The sequence below is a fragment of the Aplidium turbinatum genome, chromosome 3 (assembly GCF_918807975.1).
Source record: "Aplidium turbinatum chromosome 3, kaAplTurb1.1, whole genome shotgun sequence".
Lineage (NCBI taxonomy): Eukaryota > Metazoa > Chordata > Ascidiacea > Aplousobranchia > Polyclinidae > Aplidium > Aplidium turbinatum.
In genome coordinates, this window is record NC_137474.1 from 5,419,254 (window position 1) to 5,438,890 (window position 19,637).

At 39.4% G+C, this 19,637-nt stretch overlaps 3 protein-coding genes across 3 annotated transcripts; all 3 read right to left on the bottom strand.

Moving 5' to 3' along the window:
- Positions 1–1,351: 1,351 nt before the first annotated feature.
- LOC145766980 (cilia- and flagella-associated protein 45-like) lies at positions 1,352–12,051 on the bottom strand. The gene is made up of 12 exons (XM_082578702.1): positions 11,921–12,051; positions 9,786–9,914; positions 8,677–8,807; positions 7,925–8,069; positions 7,283–7,453; positions 6,689–6,867; positions 6,334–6,462; positions 5,117–5,264; positions 4,600–4,740; positions 3,494–3,660; positions 2,429–2,624; positions 1,352–1,880 (listed from the first exon to the last, which is right to left on the bottom strand). Exons 1-12 carry the CDS (start codon positions 11,921–11,923, stop codon positions 1,776–1,778), a joined length of 1,644 nt encoding a protein of 547 aa, XP_082434828.1. The 5' UTR covers positions 11,924–12,051; the 3' UTR covers positions 1,352–1,775.
- Positions 12,052–14,148: 2,097 nt separating this feature from the next.
- On the bottom strand, positions 14,149–16,200 carry LOC145766105 (uncharacterized). The gene is made up of 2 exons (XM_082577762.1): positions 15,633–16,200; positions 14,149–15,371 (listed from the first exon to the last, which is right to left on the bottom strand). Exons 1-2 carry the CDS (start codon positions 16,198–16,200, stop codon positions 14,149–14,151), a joined length of 1,791 nt encoding a protein of 596 aa, XP_082433888.1.
- A 39-nt stretch (positions 16,201–16,239) lies between these two features.
- On the bottom strand, positions 16,240–19,098 carry LOC145766106 (uncharacterized). Its single transcript, XM_082577763.1, has one exon. It carries the CDS (start codon positions 19,096–19,098, stop codon positions 16,240–16,242), a length of 2,859 nt encoding a protein of 952 aa, XP_082433889.1.
- Between the last annotated feature and the right edge of the window lie 539 nt (positions 19,099–19,637).

Here is a 19,637-nt window from a genome sequence, read left to right on the forward strand (position 1 = left end):
CCTTGTCAACGTTAGACTACTATGGTTAGCTCAAGAGAAGAGGTAATTTTTCAATAAAAAAGTAGTTTCTAAGTCTCTAAGAAAAGAATCTGGAATAGCTGCACCTCCAATCAAATTGTTTTGTTTTCAGACAAATTTCTTAGTTTTTATTTGAAATTAAATCAAATATAGTTATTACTCTCTAAACCCTTGGCAGCATGTTTCACCCTCAAAGGGGGATCATCAGAAGGTCCTTATTCAAATAGAATTATGTTTCATTATGTTATTGTTATTTCAAATTATGTTTTTTTGGAAAAAAAAATTGCATCCAACAACCGGAGTGTTAACTCTCTGGTGCTACGGTGAGGATTTTGTCGAGTTTGGACATGGCTGTTGGCGAAATGGCATGATTTTCGATTAGTACAAAACTACTGACAGCGGAACTTTGGTTATCAAGTTCACCTCCAGCATAGATTGCTTTTGCTCAACTTCCAGATTATAATCCAGAAGCTTGAAAGAAAAAGACACATGACATGGCACATTTGAGACTGACAGCCGGATGCCAGCGCAGCATTGTAGTCAGATGTTTAAATTTTATCCCAAAGTGCATTGTGGAACGTAAGTACCCAAAACGCACCGTAAGCGAATATAACAATTGATTCTTCGCATTTTTAGATGTAGTTTTGTAAGATATTTCAAAAACTTTAGGAGCAACGAAAAAATCTCTCCTAGCCATATTAAAGAAGTGCGTTATGTGGTATTGCATAACCTAATACCTTTTCAAGTTAAAATTCTATGAGTAAAGTTACAAATACCATTGCACTGATAAATTGATGAGAAGTTGCTTTGAACTAACTCATGCAGGGATAAAGATTTTGGATTGCTGCAAACTATTGCCAGGCTACCGTTCAACAACTGTGTTGAAAGCGGAGGATTCAAGTAATTTTGCCTCGCCAGCTTTCGCTACCAATCTTTGCTCACATTTATACTGATTTCTGAAAGAAAAATCCCGTTTTTCAAATATGTAAAGTAATCTGTATTTCACTTGGGCCTAATGATAAAGCTATAAACAAGGCACAGTAAATCTGTTCACATGTTTCATAGTACGCTACGTTCAAGAAATTTTTCATTTTGATGGTTGGTAAATTCTCATCATATGCCAGTATAGGCATGTGATAAACCAAGTCACAGCTGATTAAAAAATAAAGTTCAAAATGTAGCGTAGATATTACACTAATATTCAGCATTCATTTTGGGCTTTTTTTATTAGATTGACACGGCTTTCCAACCCATGGACTTAATTTCACCATTTCCTCTCAAGTCAGAGCATCTCTGAATAAAACAAACAGCAAACAAATAAAAATAAACGATATCCAATGACGTAAGTTGTAATGAAAGACTTTCACGAAAATACTGTGCATGTTGCCAAGGCACTCCTGGAACAACAATAAAAAGTGCGCAAGTCACACGCAATAACTACAACATAAGTTGTATGAAATATCGTCATACAAAGGTCGGTATCTTAGTGCCGCCTATTCTGTAGCCTATCGAAGCAAAGATAATAAAAAATAAGAAAACAACGGCCATTGCTGACAACGTCCTCCATCTAACTTTAATTAATCGTTTTAAAATGTTGGATGAATGTAAAAAAGTAGATGCCGCCACCCAGACAGCAAATCAATCGGTTTTTATATTAATCCAACGTCTGCAGACGCTGTATGAAGTGGACCATAGTGTTGTCAGTGTGCCCTATGAATAATTACGTCGAAAGTTTGACAGAGATACTCGGAAAATATTTAAAACGCAATTCCTTCTGGCTGGCCAATCTGGCGTTCCACCTCAGCACAGTATTTAGCAGGAACCCCAGCCTTGCGCAAGGCGTCGAGCTTCTTCTTTTTAACCTTTAGAAAGAAAAAATAGGTGATAGATTTTAAAGCTAACACAAAGCATTAATTTTTAAAACAAAGTTTGCAAACTAAATGAGTAATTTTATAATTAACATTACAACATGAAAATATTCCTTTTTATGATATTATTGATATTTACTTTAGATGATTAGAAATTAATATGAATCATAACTTAATAATGATAGTAACAGCATTTATATAGCGCCATATTCACAGTGCAAACTATGTTTCTGTGCGTAACTTGATGTGAGATAGATTGTAAAATGTTTATTGTTAGAGTGAGTCTTGTATCTTTTATGCTAATAAATTATAAACTCTCAAAAATACTGAAAATGGTTATAGAGGTCTTGCTGTGGCACAAAACTGCTTTGTCATTGGTGAGAGCAATTGGAACCAAGAGAGCAAAGCAACCATTTTTTACATTAATTAAACGTCTGCAGACAGTGAATCAATGTCAGGGAATAGATCCTTTTGATGCTTATGAAATCATGACACAAAGATCTGGCTGTGACAAACTGGTACAAACTGGATTGAAGCGGTACCTCGTCAAGTTTAGCTCGTCTCTGTCTCGCTTCCTCTTCCATTTTGATGCCTTCTTCAAAGAACGCTTTCCTCTCGCTCAGTTTCAAAGTTTCCTTGTCCACGATCTGTTGTCTGACGTCATCGGCGTGGCAGCGTCGCTCCTTCCAAGCCACTGTGTCCTTGAGTCTTTCTTTTTCAAGAACGCGTTGCTGCTCTCTGTTTCAAAGCAATAGGTTGTGAGATGGTAAACGTCAAAACACGTCGTGTCAACGCAGCCTTGAACTGTGGCAGACATATTCAGGGCGGTTCAGAGCATAATTTGGGCCCGGTACCCATGAGATCTTAAAACTTTCTTAAAATAGATTCTTTAAAAATAAAATAGAAATATATGAGCAAATTGGTTGGAACGCCTGGTTAATCTAATCAAAAAATAAAGAGCCCAAAATGTAGATACCAAACTCATGTTAGATACCAAACTCATAATATAAAATCATTTATAACACTGAAGATGAAGACAGTATAGTTTTCGAAGCGTTTGTTTGCTGAACATGAGTTTGGTATCTACATTTTGGGCTCTTTATTTTTTGATTAAAATAGAAATAGATTCCTAAAATGAGATTTCCTAAATCAAGACACTTCGAGAAAAAAGCGCATGAGAAACAAAGAACATGCGATGGTGTTTTCAAGTTCCCGGCCCCTTTGGAAAGGTTCCGGGCCCCTAAAACAATCCCGAGCCCGGGTCCAAAAGTACACCCTGTCAAGGCTACTGGACATATCTAAATATTTGGTTTTAGATTTTGTGGCAGTAGTAAATTTGCTAACCGAAAGCATTGCCTTGCTACACAATTGTTCCGGCAAGCTTTAAAACCACACATTAGTTATGCCATCTTTTCCCACTCATTGGTGTGATGCTGGTGTATTGCTTATTGTAACTTCTACTTTCTTTTCCAACAATGAAATGTTCACCACAAAAAATAAAAAACATCAAAAGCAATGGAAAGGATAAATTGGAAAGGAATCGTTGGAAGCTGGTTATCATCAAGCTTTGATTTTGCTGAAATAATTAAGAACAAGACAAAACTTACGCAAGAACTCTCTCAAACTCCATTCGTTCTCGCTGGGCCTGAACAGCCATGAAATGTTCCTTAGACTGGATTTGTTCGGTTCGCGCCTGTTTCATAATCTCATCGATTCTGGCCTTCTTTTCCGCTTCCATCTGTTCCTTGCGCCGCCACTCCCTTTCCGCTTGTTCCTGCGGAAAAGTTTATTTTAAAAAGAAATGCTTAGAAAGGATTCTTGCATTTGTTGTTTAGTTGGTTTTGTTTGTTTGTTTCATATCTTTATCCTGCATTGCGGGAAAGCGGACTTGAACGCTATGCATCGGTGTACGCCTTCCGACGTACACCTGACCCACGCTGCAGCCGACGGCAATGTCTGTTTCCGGTTGTCTACTCTACTTATTACTGAAATTTGGTACTACCCATTACTCGAAATCGATCGCTGGGTAAAGGCAATTATCGTAAAGTTTCTTGCCCAGAGAAACAACAGCAAGTGCAGGTGGCTGGAGTCGAACATGCAGGCTCTCGACTGCGAGCCCAACGCGCTAACCACTCGGCAACTGCTGCCGACATGTTGCAAAGTTAGTACGCTTAAATCATCATCATCACCATATATTTTGCTTCAAAAAGCCTCGTCTTTATCCCAAAAAATAAAGAACCCAAAGCGTGGATGCTAAACTAATGTTCAGCAAACATTTCGACAACTAAACTGTTTTTATTTTTAATTCTATTGAAGGAAAGCAATCGCCAAGTTTTAGACTAACTTGCGCCTGACGTCACACAGGTTAACATGTTTAGCAAATAGTTGTTGTTATGGAAAATTCTAAAAGAGAAGCACATAACCCAAGATGTTGAATCTGCAGATGTTAATGCGATATGCAAAGGGGTATTTTGCTACCAGGGTCAAGTTTGGGCCGGAAAAGGTAAACGTAATTGAAAAAGGGCCATTGACTGCATTTTCAATACAACATATAAGAGAATAATCATTATTTTTTGCATTCTTCTAGGCAGGTTTGTCTCCACGCCGGTGAAATCTTAGATATGGGATTTCCAACGCTTGTGGGAGTTCGTTGCTTAACATGCACATTGTAGGCCTACATAGTAAAGTCCCTACTACATAGTTACGTATTTACTTGATTTCTCTTCGCTCGGAGGGCATCTTGCTCGGCTTGGTGGTCACGTGCTCTCTCCTGCATGGCGCGAAGGCGAGCAACTTCCTTCTCCTTTTCTTTCTTCAAGCGCTCTTGCTCACCTTCAAACTCCGCCTCTCGCTCCTAAGCACAAACAACAAAGCCGGTTGTTCGAACCTTGGGTGGGAATTGTCATCAAAATATTGCCCAAGCAAAAGAAAGTTCGTTTCAGCAGTTTTCAATTTTTCATATACTTCATAAAAAGAATATATTTTACGTATAAAGGTATAAACTTGTGAAGGTACGGTGGAAGGAAAGAGGTGCAGGGGAAGAGGAAGACAAACTTGGGGGGAGGGTGGTTTAAAACAGTGGCCCGACTTGTCAAGTGTCGCAGAAGCAAAAGAATAGAAGAAGAACGTGACGTATGGAGCAATTAACAGCCAACCTTCGGCTCGGAGACGGCACATGATGATGATAAAGGTACATGCTTTAAGTGTTAAACCAGCTGAAGATAACGTACCGCTTTCTTTTGCATGTATTCAAGGACTTTATGGTCTGCCAACTTCTCCTGATCACTGCGGAGTTCCTTCTGGCGTTGATGCTCTTGGTTGATTTCGTCAATTTCATGCTGCATGTTCTTTTGATCGTCGATTTTTTTCTCCAAGGCACTTCAATGTTAGATTATATGATGAACCGCCAACAAAAGCAACATAATAGGACTATTAATATTTTCAGGCCTAGCAAGTTAATGTTATCAAGTACGGTAATTGTTTTAGTGTTGAATGGATGAGTTATATTTTTGTTTGATAAAGCCTGAGCTTACCAATGATTCGTGCTGTGTCTAGTGGTAAATATATTTTTTGTGAACCAAACTAAAAAGTTAAAAACATCGTGCAAACAAGACAACTTAGCAATTTACGTGTCTTTTTTTGATTGATTGGTTCAAGAATCCTTATCTTCGGACTGGGAAGAAGCTTTATTCTGGCAGTTACGCATGGTTGCAGAGGCTTTGAACCACTGACGCAGGCCCAGTCACCAAGCTTGACAAAATGGAGTTTCTGCTTGTTGAAGTGTAGTTGTCTGAACTAATCATTCTAATAAGTGACACTGAATGGAAAGCTGTCCTTGGAGTGCGTTGCTCAAACGCACACCACGAAAGATGGACCATCGCTGCTTGAACTTGCAGTCTCCTCATGCAGAAAGTCGGACGCTCAGCCAACTGAGCTATCGAAATATCGAGATTTTGACACAGACACTTCAGTTTGTGATGAAACAAAGTTGGAAATGATGGTGTCTGTTGAACTCGATTCGGAGAAGGAATACTACACCACACAACCTACGCCGACTGTTTTTACCCTCCCCATCAAAAAACAATTAAAATATACAGGAAACAATAAGATGGAAAATGCTGTTGAGCGTTAATAAATTACATAAAAAGTAACTGTACCATGTTCAAACCACCAAAGGGAGTGGAAGGTCCGCGTGTGTTGATAAAAGCAAAGACTGGCTGCTCTCGATGAGCCTACCAGTGAAGTACTGGAAGATCGTGAATCTGGGGTGGTAAAAGGATAGACCCTCGGACCCAGAGGCTCACACGACGACAATAAAATCAACCAAGTTTCGCGAGGTTTAGTGCGAGTACAATTTTTACTGTCACTATAAGTGCGTTAGAATTACATTCAAATAACATGATTACAGAAATCTTTTGTTTCTTTTGTGTGTTTGATCCCAACTTACGCCATGTCTTCCATCTGCAACTTTTCAAGATACTTCAGCATCTGTTGTGTCTCTTGATCCTTCTTTTCCTGCTCCAACATCTTATCCTGGGCATTCTTGTCAATCTGTGTCATGATTTGTATGGCTCCCCTGAAGTGTTGCAATAAAAACTGTTTAATTTTAGCTACACGACGTGTTTGGAAATACAGTAGTGTAAATGCAGTAAAGGATTATAAAGTCATTTTTTGAGGAAAAAAAATTTATATATGCTTTTGTCGCTTTACAGAGCTAGAGAAATAATAGATGAATGCAAAAAAATGCGGCTATCTCATCGTTTCAACAGTATGATTAATGATTATATAAAAACATCACATACGCGTATCTTTGCTTTTTGCGTAAGTCTTCAATTTCTTCTTGAGTTTTTATCGCATTAATTCGATCTATCTCCATCATGGTGTCCAGTCGCTTTTCTTCGGTCTCCATTTCTGTTTGTATGGATTTCTTCTCCAGTATTTGAGCATCACGAATGGCATGGCACTTGGCATTTAGGATCAACTGAAAAAAAAGAAACAAAAGTTAAAAAGCTAACATAGCCTACTTCTTCTTCGTTTGAACCTTCCTCGGCACTCCAGGGGTCGAGGGGCTCTGGCTTCAACCACCCTTGGGCAGTGACGGCAGCTCCATCTAGAATCTAGATGTTTGGGCAGGTGTCGAGCAGCCACTGAATAGATTCGTCATCCAGTTCATGCACACCACTTATGGTGGGATAAGCTAACATTTATCGGAGAAGACCAAAAACATCATCACAGCAATGTCTCAGTCATGGCCAATTCTGAATGAGAGTCGTAGCTAGATGCTGGAAGACTGATTTACATTCTTATATTGTGGTAAGTGGCAAATTATAAAGCATGTAGGATGTCTGACATTTAGGCCTTGTTGGATTTTGAGCAACGTAACATTAGGTTCTCACCTCATTCAAGTGTTTCACTTCGTCTTCCTGTTCCAAACGTTGGTTCGATGCATTTTCAAGCAAATATTCTGCTTGCTGCTTTGCCTCCATTTCTAAATCATTAAGTTTTACATTTTGCTTCCGCATCAACTCTCTTTGTTTCATGTCTTCCTTGCGTTTCTGTGCAGCTTCCTGGAAAGGATAGTAAAAGTAACTACCCAGACAGCAAATCAGTCGTTTTTCGTTGAATCAATGTAAATATCGACTGCTTTGTGATCTGGGTAAAAATGGGTAATGCACATGGGAGTTTTACATTGAAAGAAAAGGTGTGACTGTTAAAATTTGGAAATGAAACATAATGAATCACTGACACACAATGTGACAATAACAGATTGCAGCTATTACACCAACACAATATGTGTTTTCATACTTTAACGTTTTTATGTAGATTTATACTGTATTTAATGTCACTCGTTTTCACAGCATCGACACAAATTTTTCCTAGAGTTTTCTCTCTCTCGACAAACTCATAACTAACATTCACTATACGGTATATCTGTATAAACGATATCTTGCTCTTCGTGGTTCATTGGCATTTTCTGTTTTTTTTCTGCTTACATTTCTTACACTAAAAATATTATTACTCAAATTTCGCATACGTACCATTGCTTGTTCTTTTTCAAGTTTGGTCATCTCGTATTCCCTCTGAATCTCTTCCTTTGTGCGAACCTTGGCTGCTTTAGAGATGCGTGAAAATTTAGACGGATCTAAAACCACTGTTAGGCCAGAAGGATCATCATTAGGAACACTGCAAGAAACAAATTCATTTTATACCACATGAATACTACAAACAAGCAACACTTATACACACAAGAACATCAAAGGTGAATCAATTAATTATTGAAGAGAAAGAGACTTGGTATGTGACATCATCTAGACTAGAAAACCATGAAGTTGTCTTTCCCCAGAGCCTTTTGTAAAATGACTATTATTCAGTCAAACTTTTTTAGTAAGTTTATGGTAATAAGAAAGACAAATAAAACACTTTTCCTTTTAGGATACAATCAGATAATTGCAAGAAGGCAGTGTGGTACGGACAAACACTTGGCTGATCTGACATCCAATGAAAGTAGAATACTGTTTCTCGGCAAAATAAAATAATAGTTTCCTGTGCAAGCAGAAAACAAAACTTTCAAAAACTAAACTGTTTTCCTCTTTAGCACAAGAAAATAGTTTAGTTTTCGACATGTTTGCTAAACATCTGTTTAGTATATACATTTTGGGCTTGGATAGACCAGGCGTTCCAACCATTTTTCTCTTCAGTGTATATATATATAGTTGTTTTAATTATGTTGTCTACTAAATGTACATCTCAGAACCAGTGTACAGCTTGGAACTAACAACATAAAACTTACATAACATTTCTTATAAGATCTTTTGTAATAACTTGAATTGTTTCATGTTTTTGAGCTTTAGACCTCAGTCCATTACGACGAGGGCCAGGTAGGGGTCGTTCAGGCAAAACAAGTTTTTCTTCTACCTTGGCCTTCACACAAAGCAAAAATATAACAACATTTAAAAAACATACGATTTGACATCAACATTTTTTGTTAAGTGTAACTGTATTTGTAAACCTTTGATCACAAACATGTAACACACACACAATGCTTGAAAAAATAATACAACAAGAAATAAACTAGTCACATCAAACTTAATTGGAATGCTCATATTGCACAAGCTGTCAGAAACTCACTTCAAAATTCAAAAAAATATGAAGTAAATAAAGCAGGGAAGTTCAGTAACTGTAAAAGTGGACTAGTCAGTACAATCTTATACAATTTTTATTTTGTCATACGTCAAATAAAATTACCCTACTCTATTCATATATCATTACTGATCAGGCTATAACTTTAATTGCATTAAATTATATATGTATTCAAGTTACTAATCGTGATTGCTTTTTATTCAATTCAAAATATATTTAGTGTCATCTCACATTTATAAGAATCTGCACGTATTTTAATGTCTTCAAATGAGCAAATTACCATAACAGAAGTTAAAACAATAACATATCGTCACCCTCATAACAAAACTGCCTAACTCATTTTTTAGCTTTTGAGAAAAACACAAAAAACTTCAGCAAAGATAATGTTTTTATTAATGAATTTTTGCAAAAAAAGTAGCCTACAGTACTTTAGTGAGTGTGAAGCGTCTTGAGCATTTTTCCAGGCATCACTAAAGTTAAAACCAGTGACTTGGGCTGAAAATCTCAAAATTGTCAAAAAGTGAGTTAGGCAGTTTTGTTATGAGGGTGACGATATGTTAGTTTGGTAATGAGATAAATTCCTTAGTTGGGCATTAAATCTGTACGGTACAAGGATATACCAAGCATTATTTACCTACATATTATCACGTGTGTTACTGCTTAAGTAACCTACAATCAAATTTTAAACTATGCAAAAAACATACAAGGTAGCACACTTTTGAGGTATGAAAATGATGCACAAAACAAAACCTTACACACCGGTGCCTTAGTTGGACTTGCAAATAAAGTTTCATCCACATTTGACTGTTTTGATTTTGTACGATATCTTTTAGAATAGCGTGAGCCAAGACTTCCAGCTGAAGATACAGATTGAACACGGCTGCCAGGCTAGAAAGACAAGAAACAGTTTATTCAAGGAACTGTAAATACAATATTATAATGAAAGCAACAAAATTAATGTAAGAATATAGCTAAACCAAATGCATAATTTAATTTAACTTGCACCATAGGAACTTAAACTGAGATCACTCTATTTTTTTGTATAATTCTGATATACAGACGAAATCGGTTAAGTGCATACTGCTTAAACATATCAATCATTTTATGGTATCAAAATCTGAAATCTCAAACCAAATTCTATCTAACGTTAAGAAAAAGTATTGGTTTAAAGTATCACACTTAAAGGAATATATATTGGATAAGGGTGTCAGCATTCGCTTCTTGTTTGTATAATTTATTCACTTAATCGTATCATTGTCTTTGCTTACAAACTTGAAACAAAGACGCAGGTGGTCAAAGTTTGTCTTGTGACGTCACAGAGATCGTTAAAGATAAAAAAGAGTGTGATTGCCACAATTTGCGAAAAATGCTTTAATTGTACAACTGAATGTATTGTGTTGTGTAACAAAGCACTAATAAACTCCTTTGAGTTTAATTAGACTTTCAAACCGTTGTAGGAATAAACCACACAGAACTTTGTGAAGCCGAATGCAACCGAGTTAGCATACACACATTCCTAACAATAACGACTGAGCACAATGAACCTCTCTTTTTGAACAAATTGGTTAAACGTATCAATTTGTTATCTTATCACTATACGCTATCACTGTTGCTAAAAAGAAACTTTGTCCTAATTTAAAAAAAATTTAAAGCCATTGAATACAAAATTTGTAATTTCAAAAATGTTGAAGTCCTGGGCAAAAACCAGGGATATTTAAAGAAGGGGATACGAAGGCTTTTATAATATATAAGGTGTTTATCGTAAAATGACACTTGGCACCGATAGTAATTTAATAAATCTTGTTATAATAACTTGCATTGCGCTATTAACATCAGGCCTGGATATTCACAGCATAGGCTACTCGTGGTTGCTTGTTAATTCAACTATCCGTATATTTGCTTTACATCTAGCCTCCTGCAAAGGCTTTGTTATAAAAACAGCTTACTAGCAACTTTTCAACTGTCTTGTAAACAAGTATTCTTTAAATATACTCTACGTAACATTTGCTAACGGTCTTCTGTAGCTCGTTGTACCAGCTGCACTATAAAACTTTCTACGATTTTAAAAAGAACCACATGTTTAAAGCACTACAAACTACCGCCCTGGTAGTGTCATGAGAATAAGGCGAGCCTTCATATCCCCTTCTCTAGATATCCCTGCAAAAAACAAAGACCTCGTACCCTAACCTTAACTCTGGCAACACCTGTCACAAAAAAATGCTTTTTGATCGCTGGGAAAAATAGCCACTTTGTACTTCTTTGTCACTCTTGGAGATAACTCTGTTGGTACGGCCACATACAACAAATCGAAAAGGACTCTTGGCCTAAGAAGGTTCAGTTAGTGGAAGTGCATAATCTACTATGTGGACAGCCAAAAAAGAGATGGCGCAATAGCGTGCGAAGCGACCTCAGAAGGGGAACTTTGTCATTCTAGCTTACCATTTTATTATATCTGAGTAAATTGAGTTATTTGCACAGACTAAACAATAAGCCAACCATTGAAAAGCTTTTATTTTATAGCATCAATTATCAACATACATAGTTATTGCAAAATATGTTTGACAATACTACAAAAATGACTTTGTTGATTCAAATGAGAATGAACGAATGAATATTATGTTAAACACACCAATAGGCAAAGTAATATTAAGTAAATGTTTCCACCATAGCCACATAATGTTTGGTAAAAAGTTTCAAAATTAAAAATATGATTGAAAGATATGTTTATCAACATTTTCTTGTTCTTTGAGAAGAAGAATTTCTGATTGAAGGCGTTCTTGTAAAAACGTTGATTGGAGCCTGGAGATTACAGTAGGCTACCGACTAAGGTTATCAAGTATGAAAAAACATTATAAAATTATTTCATTACCATTACATATGCAAATATCACTAACCATGCTTGCTTCTTTGCAGCTATCCAGTTGGAAAAAGCGACAAAATCGTATTTTTACAAACAACAACTGTGGATATAACGACTCACACTGTCTCTAATTTTCCTGAAGTCAACACTGCGTTGCTATGCGACGGAAACATCAAAAGCTTGAAAGAAACACAGTCATTTTGAAAGGGGTTTCAATTCAGTTGTTTCTATTTCTGACCACCACAGCAAAAACAATAAACGTCAACATAGAAAAGGTCGAGAAAAAAGTAGAAGTGACAAAACGCGAATGCTAAAACGTGCTTTTGACCGAAATAAATTATTAAGTTGAAAGAAATTCGGCACGGGCGCAACGCCTTCAGAAAAATTTAAGATAGAAAAGGAAATAAAACAAGAAAAAATTACAAACAAAAACAAAAGCAACAACACACATTCAGGCAATAGCTTTATTATCCCATATTGTTACAGACGGTTGTTCGCCTGGTCAAACGTCATGTAGAAACCGTTCGGGTCTACTGAATATTACGTCATGGAAATTCCTAAAACATGAGCCAAAATTGCACCATCGTCCGTAAGACTCGTGTCAGACCGGTTTAAACCTGTTTCAGTTTGAGACCTGTTTGGACATGAAATATTGCGTCACGAACTGCTCTCGTGCCTTTGAGTTATCACAAATTTTTCTGATTCATTCTCGAAGTTGTTTGTTGGAAGTCGGTCGCACATTTAACTGGTTTATTTGGTGCTTGCTAGCTGGACAAATTCTCCGTCTTTTATCCAAGTAATCTGTATCGTAGTGACAGTTTTAGAGGTGTACGGCATTGCATACCCATTTCGATAGCCGCGGGCTAATTTTACAGAAATACACTGTTTGAAAAGAAGTTCAAGTGTGTGTTTCTTCGGTCACTATATGCAGACAAACGGATTCGGGAACTTTATGTTACAATTTTCCCACGAAGAGATTATGGTTTACCGCTGTGACCATAAAAAATAAACGACGATTTTTGTCAGTTGGTAGGTTGTCTAAAACGTTTTTTGCCTAGACTGGATAAAGTGCAGGCCTTACTTATTAGAAGAAATGGTGTATTGAAAACGACAATAATAAAACGAAACAAACAGTTGCTTACCGAATTCTTACATATTCCCTAGTCACTCCAAATCTCCAGTTCTCCAGTTTTATAAAACAATGACCACTCCAGTCCATGCCAAAACGTAAAAAGGAAGATCAACTAGCAAAAATTGTTAATGCATGGCCGGGTCACTCAAGCATGAAAATAGAATGGAGCAGAGATACAACAATAATATTAAATGGGCGGGGAATCGTTTCTAACATACCCACCCCCAAAACCAGAGTTTAACAAATGAGGGTTTTACCAATGTAAAACGATTAAAACGAAGCAAAACACAAACCAATTAATTGCCACAAGGTGGCCACATAAACGACAATTAACATGAATTATGCAAATGTCGACCAGAATCAAAAATATTCGCGGTTAGCAAGGATCACAATTGCAACACAAAGGCTGGCTTGCATTACACACAAACTTAATAGAACATGCATAACAGTAGCCTACAGAAGGACATCGAAGACACGCCCAAGAGGAGTTAAAAAACCCTTTTGACCAACATGCTTAGCGATTGCTAAAATTAAGCACAAAAACATAAGTCTACCGACAACTGGAAGTCAGCATAAACGGATACACGAAAAACAAATGATAGCATACATGGTACCAGTGGCAGAAGTGGGGATATGGCATAAACAAAAGCACACATACAACCTAATACTGCACAATGCTATGACCAGCGCAAGTGACATTAACGTCAGAGAAAAAGTAGGCTACCAGAAAAAAAAAAAACACGCGACTGTTAAGTCGAGTCGTGATAATTAAACAATGAATTGACAAAACACAAAAAATAATATCGCACATAGCAAAAGCATTAGTAGTGAGACAGGTGTGTGAAATAGTCAGACCAAAAACAGAGCTAGACTGCTACAGTGTAAATAACTGCAGGATGCAAATAGAAACAACACTATTAATGGGAGTCAATAACACAGTTATGGCAGAACTGCTGGATGCAAATGCATCGACGACGCCGCGCTAGCTGCGGTAGTGAGGAGCACAAGAATAATAATAGTAAAATAAACACAAACACGCAATACAATTCAAATATGAAACCTAAGCAGCATGAGCAATGTCAGTTGTGCAATCGTGCCAACCAGCCAGCCTAGAAAACAAAATTGTCATTTTAAAAGTCCATACTGCCCTCTAGCAGGCAGATCTTTCTGATGTCGCGAACAAACTCTGTACCGTCAGCAACCTTTACTCGCACGCGTCTGACAAGTTTGTTAGTGTCCGGCATAACTTCCTTTACAATAGCCTTGGGCCAGTGCCCACGTTTAGTTGCCTCGTCCGCTACCAGTACCAAATCGCCTGGTTTCAAGCTTGGAGATGTGCCAAACCACTTTTGTCGGGGCTGCAACAGAGGGAGATATTGCAACAGCCATTGTTCCCAAAACTTGTTTGTGAGGTATTGGGTCTTTCTCCAAGAGCGTCGATAACCGTCAGCCTTCATAAAAACATCTGGCGGTAGGGTGTCACAAGCTGATCCGGTGAATATCATACTTGGAGTCAGGGCTTGCAGATCATCTGGTGACGATGGGAGCGAAGTGATGGGACGATCGTTTAAAATTCTTTCAATCTCTGCTACCAGCGTTAGAAGGTCGAACTCATCCAACGTAGCGTTTCCTACCAGCGACCGCATCAATTTTCTTAATAAACGAAAAAATATTTCGTAGAAGCCGCCTTGATGTGAAGCACGCGGAGGGTTGAAGTGCCAGTTCGTTTCATGCCGAAGTAAGGCATCGGTGACTTTCGTTTGATGGAGGTTCTTGAGTCCTTGCCGAAGTTCGCGGTCTGCAGCAACAAAGTTTCCTCCGTTGTCACTGTACAGATCAGTAGGACAAACGTTTCTACGGCTGCAGAATCTTCGGTAGGCTTGAATGAATGCACTTGCCTCCAGGGATTGCACGACCTCAAAGTGCACAGCACGGGTCGCCAAACAATTAAAAATACAAACATCCGTTCTTTGTAGATCGTGGGAGTTCGAGTAGCGGGTAAACAACCGACAGAGAGAGTCCGAGTCCGTAATCGCGTGTTGTTGGGCTGAGCAATGTTCAATGTTTTTAACCTCTGGATCGTCTGACGAAATTCCGCCAACAAAGTCGGGCTGGTTTGGCCAATTGCTCGTGACATCATGCAAAAACTTAGGCCCATTGAACCAAAGCTTAGCGGTATTAACTTTATCAGGCCAAACTCCCCGAGACGCGAGATCAGCGGGGTTTAAGGTAGTCGGTACATAATGCCATTGATTGACACTGGTAAGCATGTGAATAGTGCTCAGCCTATTAGCCACAAAGGTGTGGAAACGAGTCGAAGTATTATTAATGTAACGCAGCACAACAGTTGAGTCTGTCCATAAGACAACACTATTGAATTTAAAATCACACTCTGTCAGAATAAAATTGCAGACTTTGGCAGCGAGCACAGCAGCAGTGAGCTCCAGGCGAGGTACGCTAACAGGCTTTAATGGAGCCACTCGAGACTTGCCAAATAGAAAATTACAAATTACTACAGAATCATCATAAAACACTTTAACATAAAACACGACCCCATAGCCACTGGTACTGGCATCACAAAAACCATGCAATTCAAAGCGGATAGCACATTTACCAAAAGGAGTCAGGCTTCTAGCGATGGAAACACATTCAAGCTCTGGAAGGGCCTTTAACCAAGCTTCCCAATTAATGTTTACTGGCCCAAGGCCATTAAGGGGTTCATCCCAATCAAGTTGAGCGTCACATGCCTGCTGCAGGAGTTGCCTAGCAGGTAAAATGAAGGGTTGTATTAGACCTAGTGGGTCGTATGTTTGCGAAATCATGGAGAGAACGCCTCTCCGGGTGTTAGGCTTTTGTTGGATACTCACCCTCACCTCCATGCAATCGCTCGCAGCATTCCACACAACACCAAGGGTTTTCTGCGTTGGAAGCTGGCACTGAGGCAAATCGACCTTCGACGCCAAGTCTTCCTGCAACACAGAACTCAAGACCTCTGCACTGTTAGACAGGAATTTAGTTAAATGGAAGCCGCCACTTTGTAATAGTTCACGCAGTTGTTGTATTAGTTCGATAGCCTGATCCGGCGATTCACATGAATGACAAATATCGTCAACATAAACATTTTTTAAAACTGTGTTAACAGTGTTTTGATCAGCACCTGCTTCATTGTCTTTGGCAGTCATCCGAAGTGCGAAGGCAGCACAGCATGGCGACGACTTTGCTCAAAACACATGAGTTTGCATACGGTAGTCGACAGGTTCCCGCTTGAGATCATCGTCCGGATACCATAAGAATCGAAAGGCATCCCTGTCTCCTTCGTCTACACGTACTTGGGAAAACATGGCCTTAATATCGCCCACAACAGCGATCGGATGTTGCCTGAAGCGAAACAATGTTCCTACAAGGTTATTGGTGAGATCTGGGCCATGAAGCAGCTTGTCATTTAATGACACGCCTTTAAACTTCGCGCTGCAGTCGAAAACGACTCTAAACTTGGCCGCATTGGTCGTGCAGTGATGGGGCACATAGCACGTCTTCCCTGGTGTGTCTACCACACCAGTTTCAAGTGGCACAGCATAGCCACATTTAACATATTCCTGCATTTTATCACGATACTTATTGAATAACACCGGGTCAGTAATAAATCGGCGCTTCATTCCCTCTAGGCGCTTGAGTGCCATAGAGCGATTATTGCACAAGTCCGGGTCTTCATCCTTCCACAACAGCCCTACAGAATAGTGTCCATCCACCTTCTTCACCGTGTCCTGCATGATCTGCAGCGCACGTTTATCCTCAATTGAAGGACAGGGGGCCTGTGGCTCATCGATGTCATTAAAATCCTGCAACAATACATTTAACATTCTATCGCAAGACTCCTTTACGCTAAGAAAGTTTACCATTACTGGTGAGTTGAGTTGCCTATCGCCACCATCTTTCCCATAAATGGTCCAACCCAGAAGAGTGTGCAGTCCACATGGTTCTCCTGGTGCGCCAGTACGAACTTCCTGCAAAAGATAAGCCTGGTGAAGATCGCTGCCCAATAACAACTCAACCTTCCTATCTTTTAGTTCAGGGAACTTTAAGTCCTCCAAATGACTATATGCACTACTAAGTGCTTCGGTGGGAATACTGTGGCTGACATCCACAATCTGGTCCATCACCAGAGCATCTGCAACGGAAAACACAGCCTGCTCTTCCATTCCCTGCACAGCCAAAAAATCAATTTTCTTGTCATGAAAGGAGACAGCATTGGTGGTCAGCAACTCCACATTGCTTTTTGTCGCAGCAACCCCTAAGCGAGATACGAGGCTTGAGGAGCATAGACTGACGCTAGAACCTTCATCGATAAAAGCATAAGTATAGGTATAGTTGGAGGGGTCCCCAGCCCATACCTTAACTGGCAAAACCTTAAAAATTGTTGTCCCAGATGTTGCTGGCACAGTTGCGGACGTTGTTGCTGAGATGCCCTTCTTCAGAGCAGAGGGGCTTTCCTCTTCCACACGGTTTACATGCAGAAGTGAATTATGCCTCGATCCACACGTTGCACAAGATTTCTTAAATCTGCAATCAACCACTCTGTGGCCTGCTCTCAAGCAACAAAAACACAGTCTATGCTTTTGCACCAGGGTTCTTCTTTCTGCAACAGGCTTTTGTTTAAACATCTCACACTTCCATAGGGCATGCGACTCTGCACACAAACAACAGGACTCTTGCTTATGGTTAGCAGATTGGGAAATCTGCTCTTGGGTTGTGCAAACCGAAGCACGCTTGTAGCCACCTTGCGGATTAGATCGAGCCATCGTTGGTTGTAGAGCTCTTTTAACATCTTTGCCTGGTTGCATAAGATGGCCATATTGGCTGTCGGCTCGAGAGGCTGCATCCTCGACCAAGACTCTTAAATCGCCAAACGTGGCACAGTCCGATCCCAAGTGATTAACATTAACAAACTGCTCCTTTAACTTATAAGGAAGTCGCAGGAACAGCCGTTGAAGCACCTCATCACTGTTTAAAAGATGGGACTTACCCCAGCCATCGAAACTGACTTCACACTTATACATCTTGTCGCAAAGCTTTGTGAGGCCCGGCGCATCCCACTCTGAAATAGGGGGTCCTTGCAGCAAATCTTCCTTCACTTTGGCCATGAGTTTTCCAGGGTTGCCAAACCTTTTTCTCAATCTATCCCATGCCATTCCATATGCTCTTTCACTATTTTGCAAGCAACTCAGGCCAGATATTACTTCCAAGGCCTGGCCTACACAATTGTCCTCCAAAAAGGCGATGCGATCTTCAAAACTTAGATAATTTGACTCAATGTATCGCTCAAAACGCCTTTTAAAGTTAAAGAACTTTAACACATTGCCGTCAAATTTCTCAAGCGATAATCGAGGACCATGAACATTTTGAAACCCTGCACTGAGCTGGGGTTGAGGCACGACGATGGGAAATTCACTACTATTATTAGCTTCAGTGCGAAAGGGAGATGTGTAAGGATTAAGAATATTACTAGCACTACTGCTGCCCTGAAGGATACCCTGTTCTGCTTTTACAGGTGGTATCTTTACACCACTCTCACGGGGTGTCACGTGACTGCTAGACTCAGCAGCTTTGCCTGTGTCACTGCCTGCATCCATAACTACAGATGATGTTTGATGTGACACTTGCTTGGATTGCTCTCGACAGCTTCGAATGAGGGTAGAGCATGCTTCAAGCAAACCATAAATGCTTTCCCCCATACGGTTCATCCTAGATTCTATTGAGCCTGATTGCTGTGGTTTGCATTTGAGTAAATCTAAACGTTTAAGGGAGAGCTTCCTTTGAAGTTCAAGGCATCTTTTCTTTACCTCCAAAACTTCAGAAGAACTCAGGAAATCATCACTTGAGCATAGCTCCATGTCGATGGAAGTTATGCCAAGCTCGATTTCAACCAGCTCTTGTTCTAACACAACAAGACCTGGCAGCTCTTCGCTACTGTCATGTTGACCACTAATATTAGAGGCGGCCTCATGCTGCTCTGTTGAGCCACTAGCATAACCATTTGGCTTACTCCGTCTTGGAGTTTGCTTGGGCTTTTTACGAGCCATAATTAACACACAGCAATATACAAGCTACAAAAAACAAAATCTGTATGGTACTTACCTTTGGTGAGGTGACAATTGACCTTCACGATGTTACGGAGAATGTCAGTAAGCAACCTACTAAAATTACAGGGTTTAACGGTAACCAGTTCTACCTGACTAGAACAATGGCCTGACAGAGTACAGGCTTAGAAGCTTCAATCTTTGGCAGACCTGACAAGACTGCCCAAAGTGAAGATCTATTTACAAAATTTAAACAAAGTTTACAACGTGGCGGGCTCAAAGGCACAAACCAAAAAATGAATCCTTGGCAGACCTGAAAAGACTACCCTAGGATAACAAACAACTAGTTACAAAGTTCAAAGAAACTTTACAGCATGGCAGGCTCAAAGGCACACACCAACAAAATGAATCCTAGGCAGACCTGAAAAGACTACCCTAGGATAACAAACAAATTACAAAATTCAAACAAACTTTACAGCATGGCAGGCTCAAAGGCACAAACCAATAGTGAATCCTTGGCAGACCTGACAAGACTACCCTAG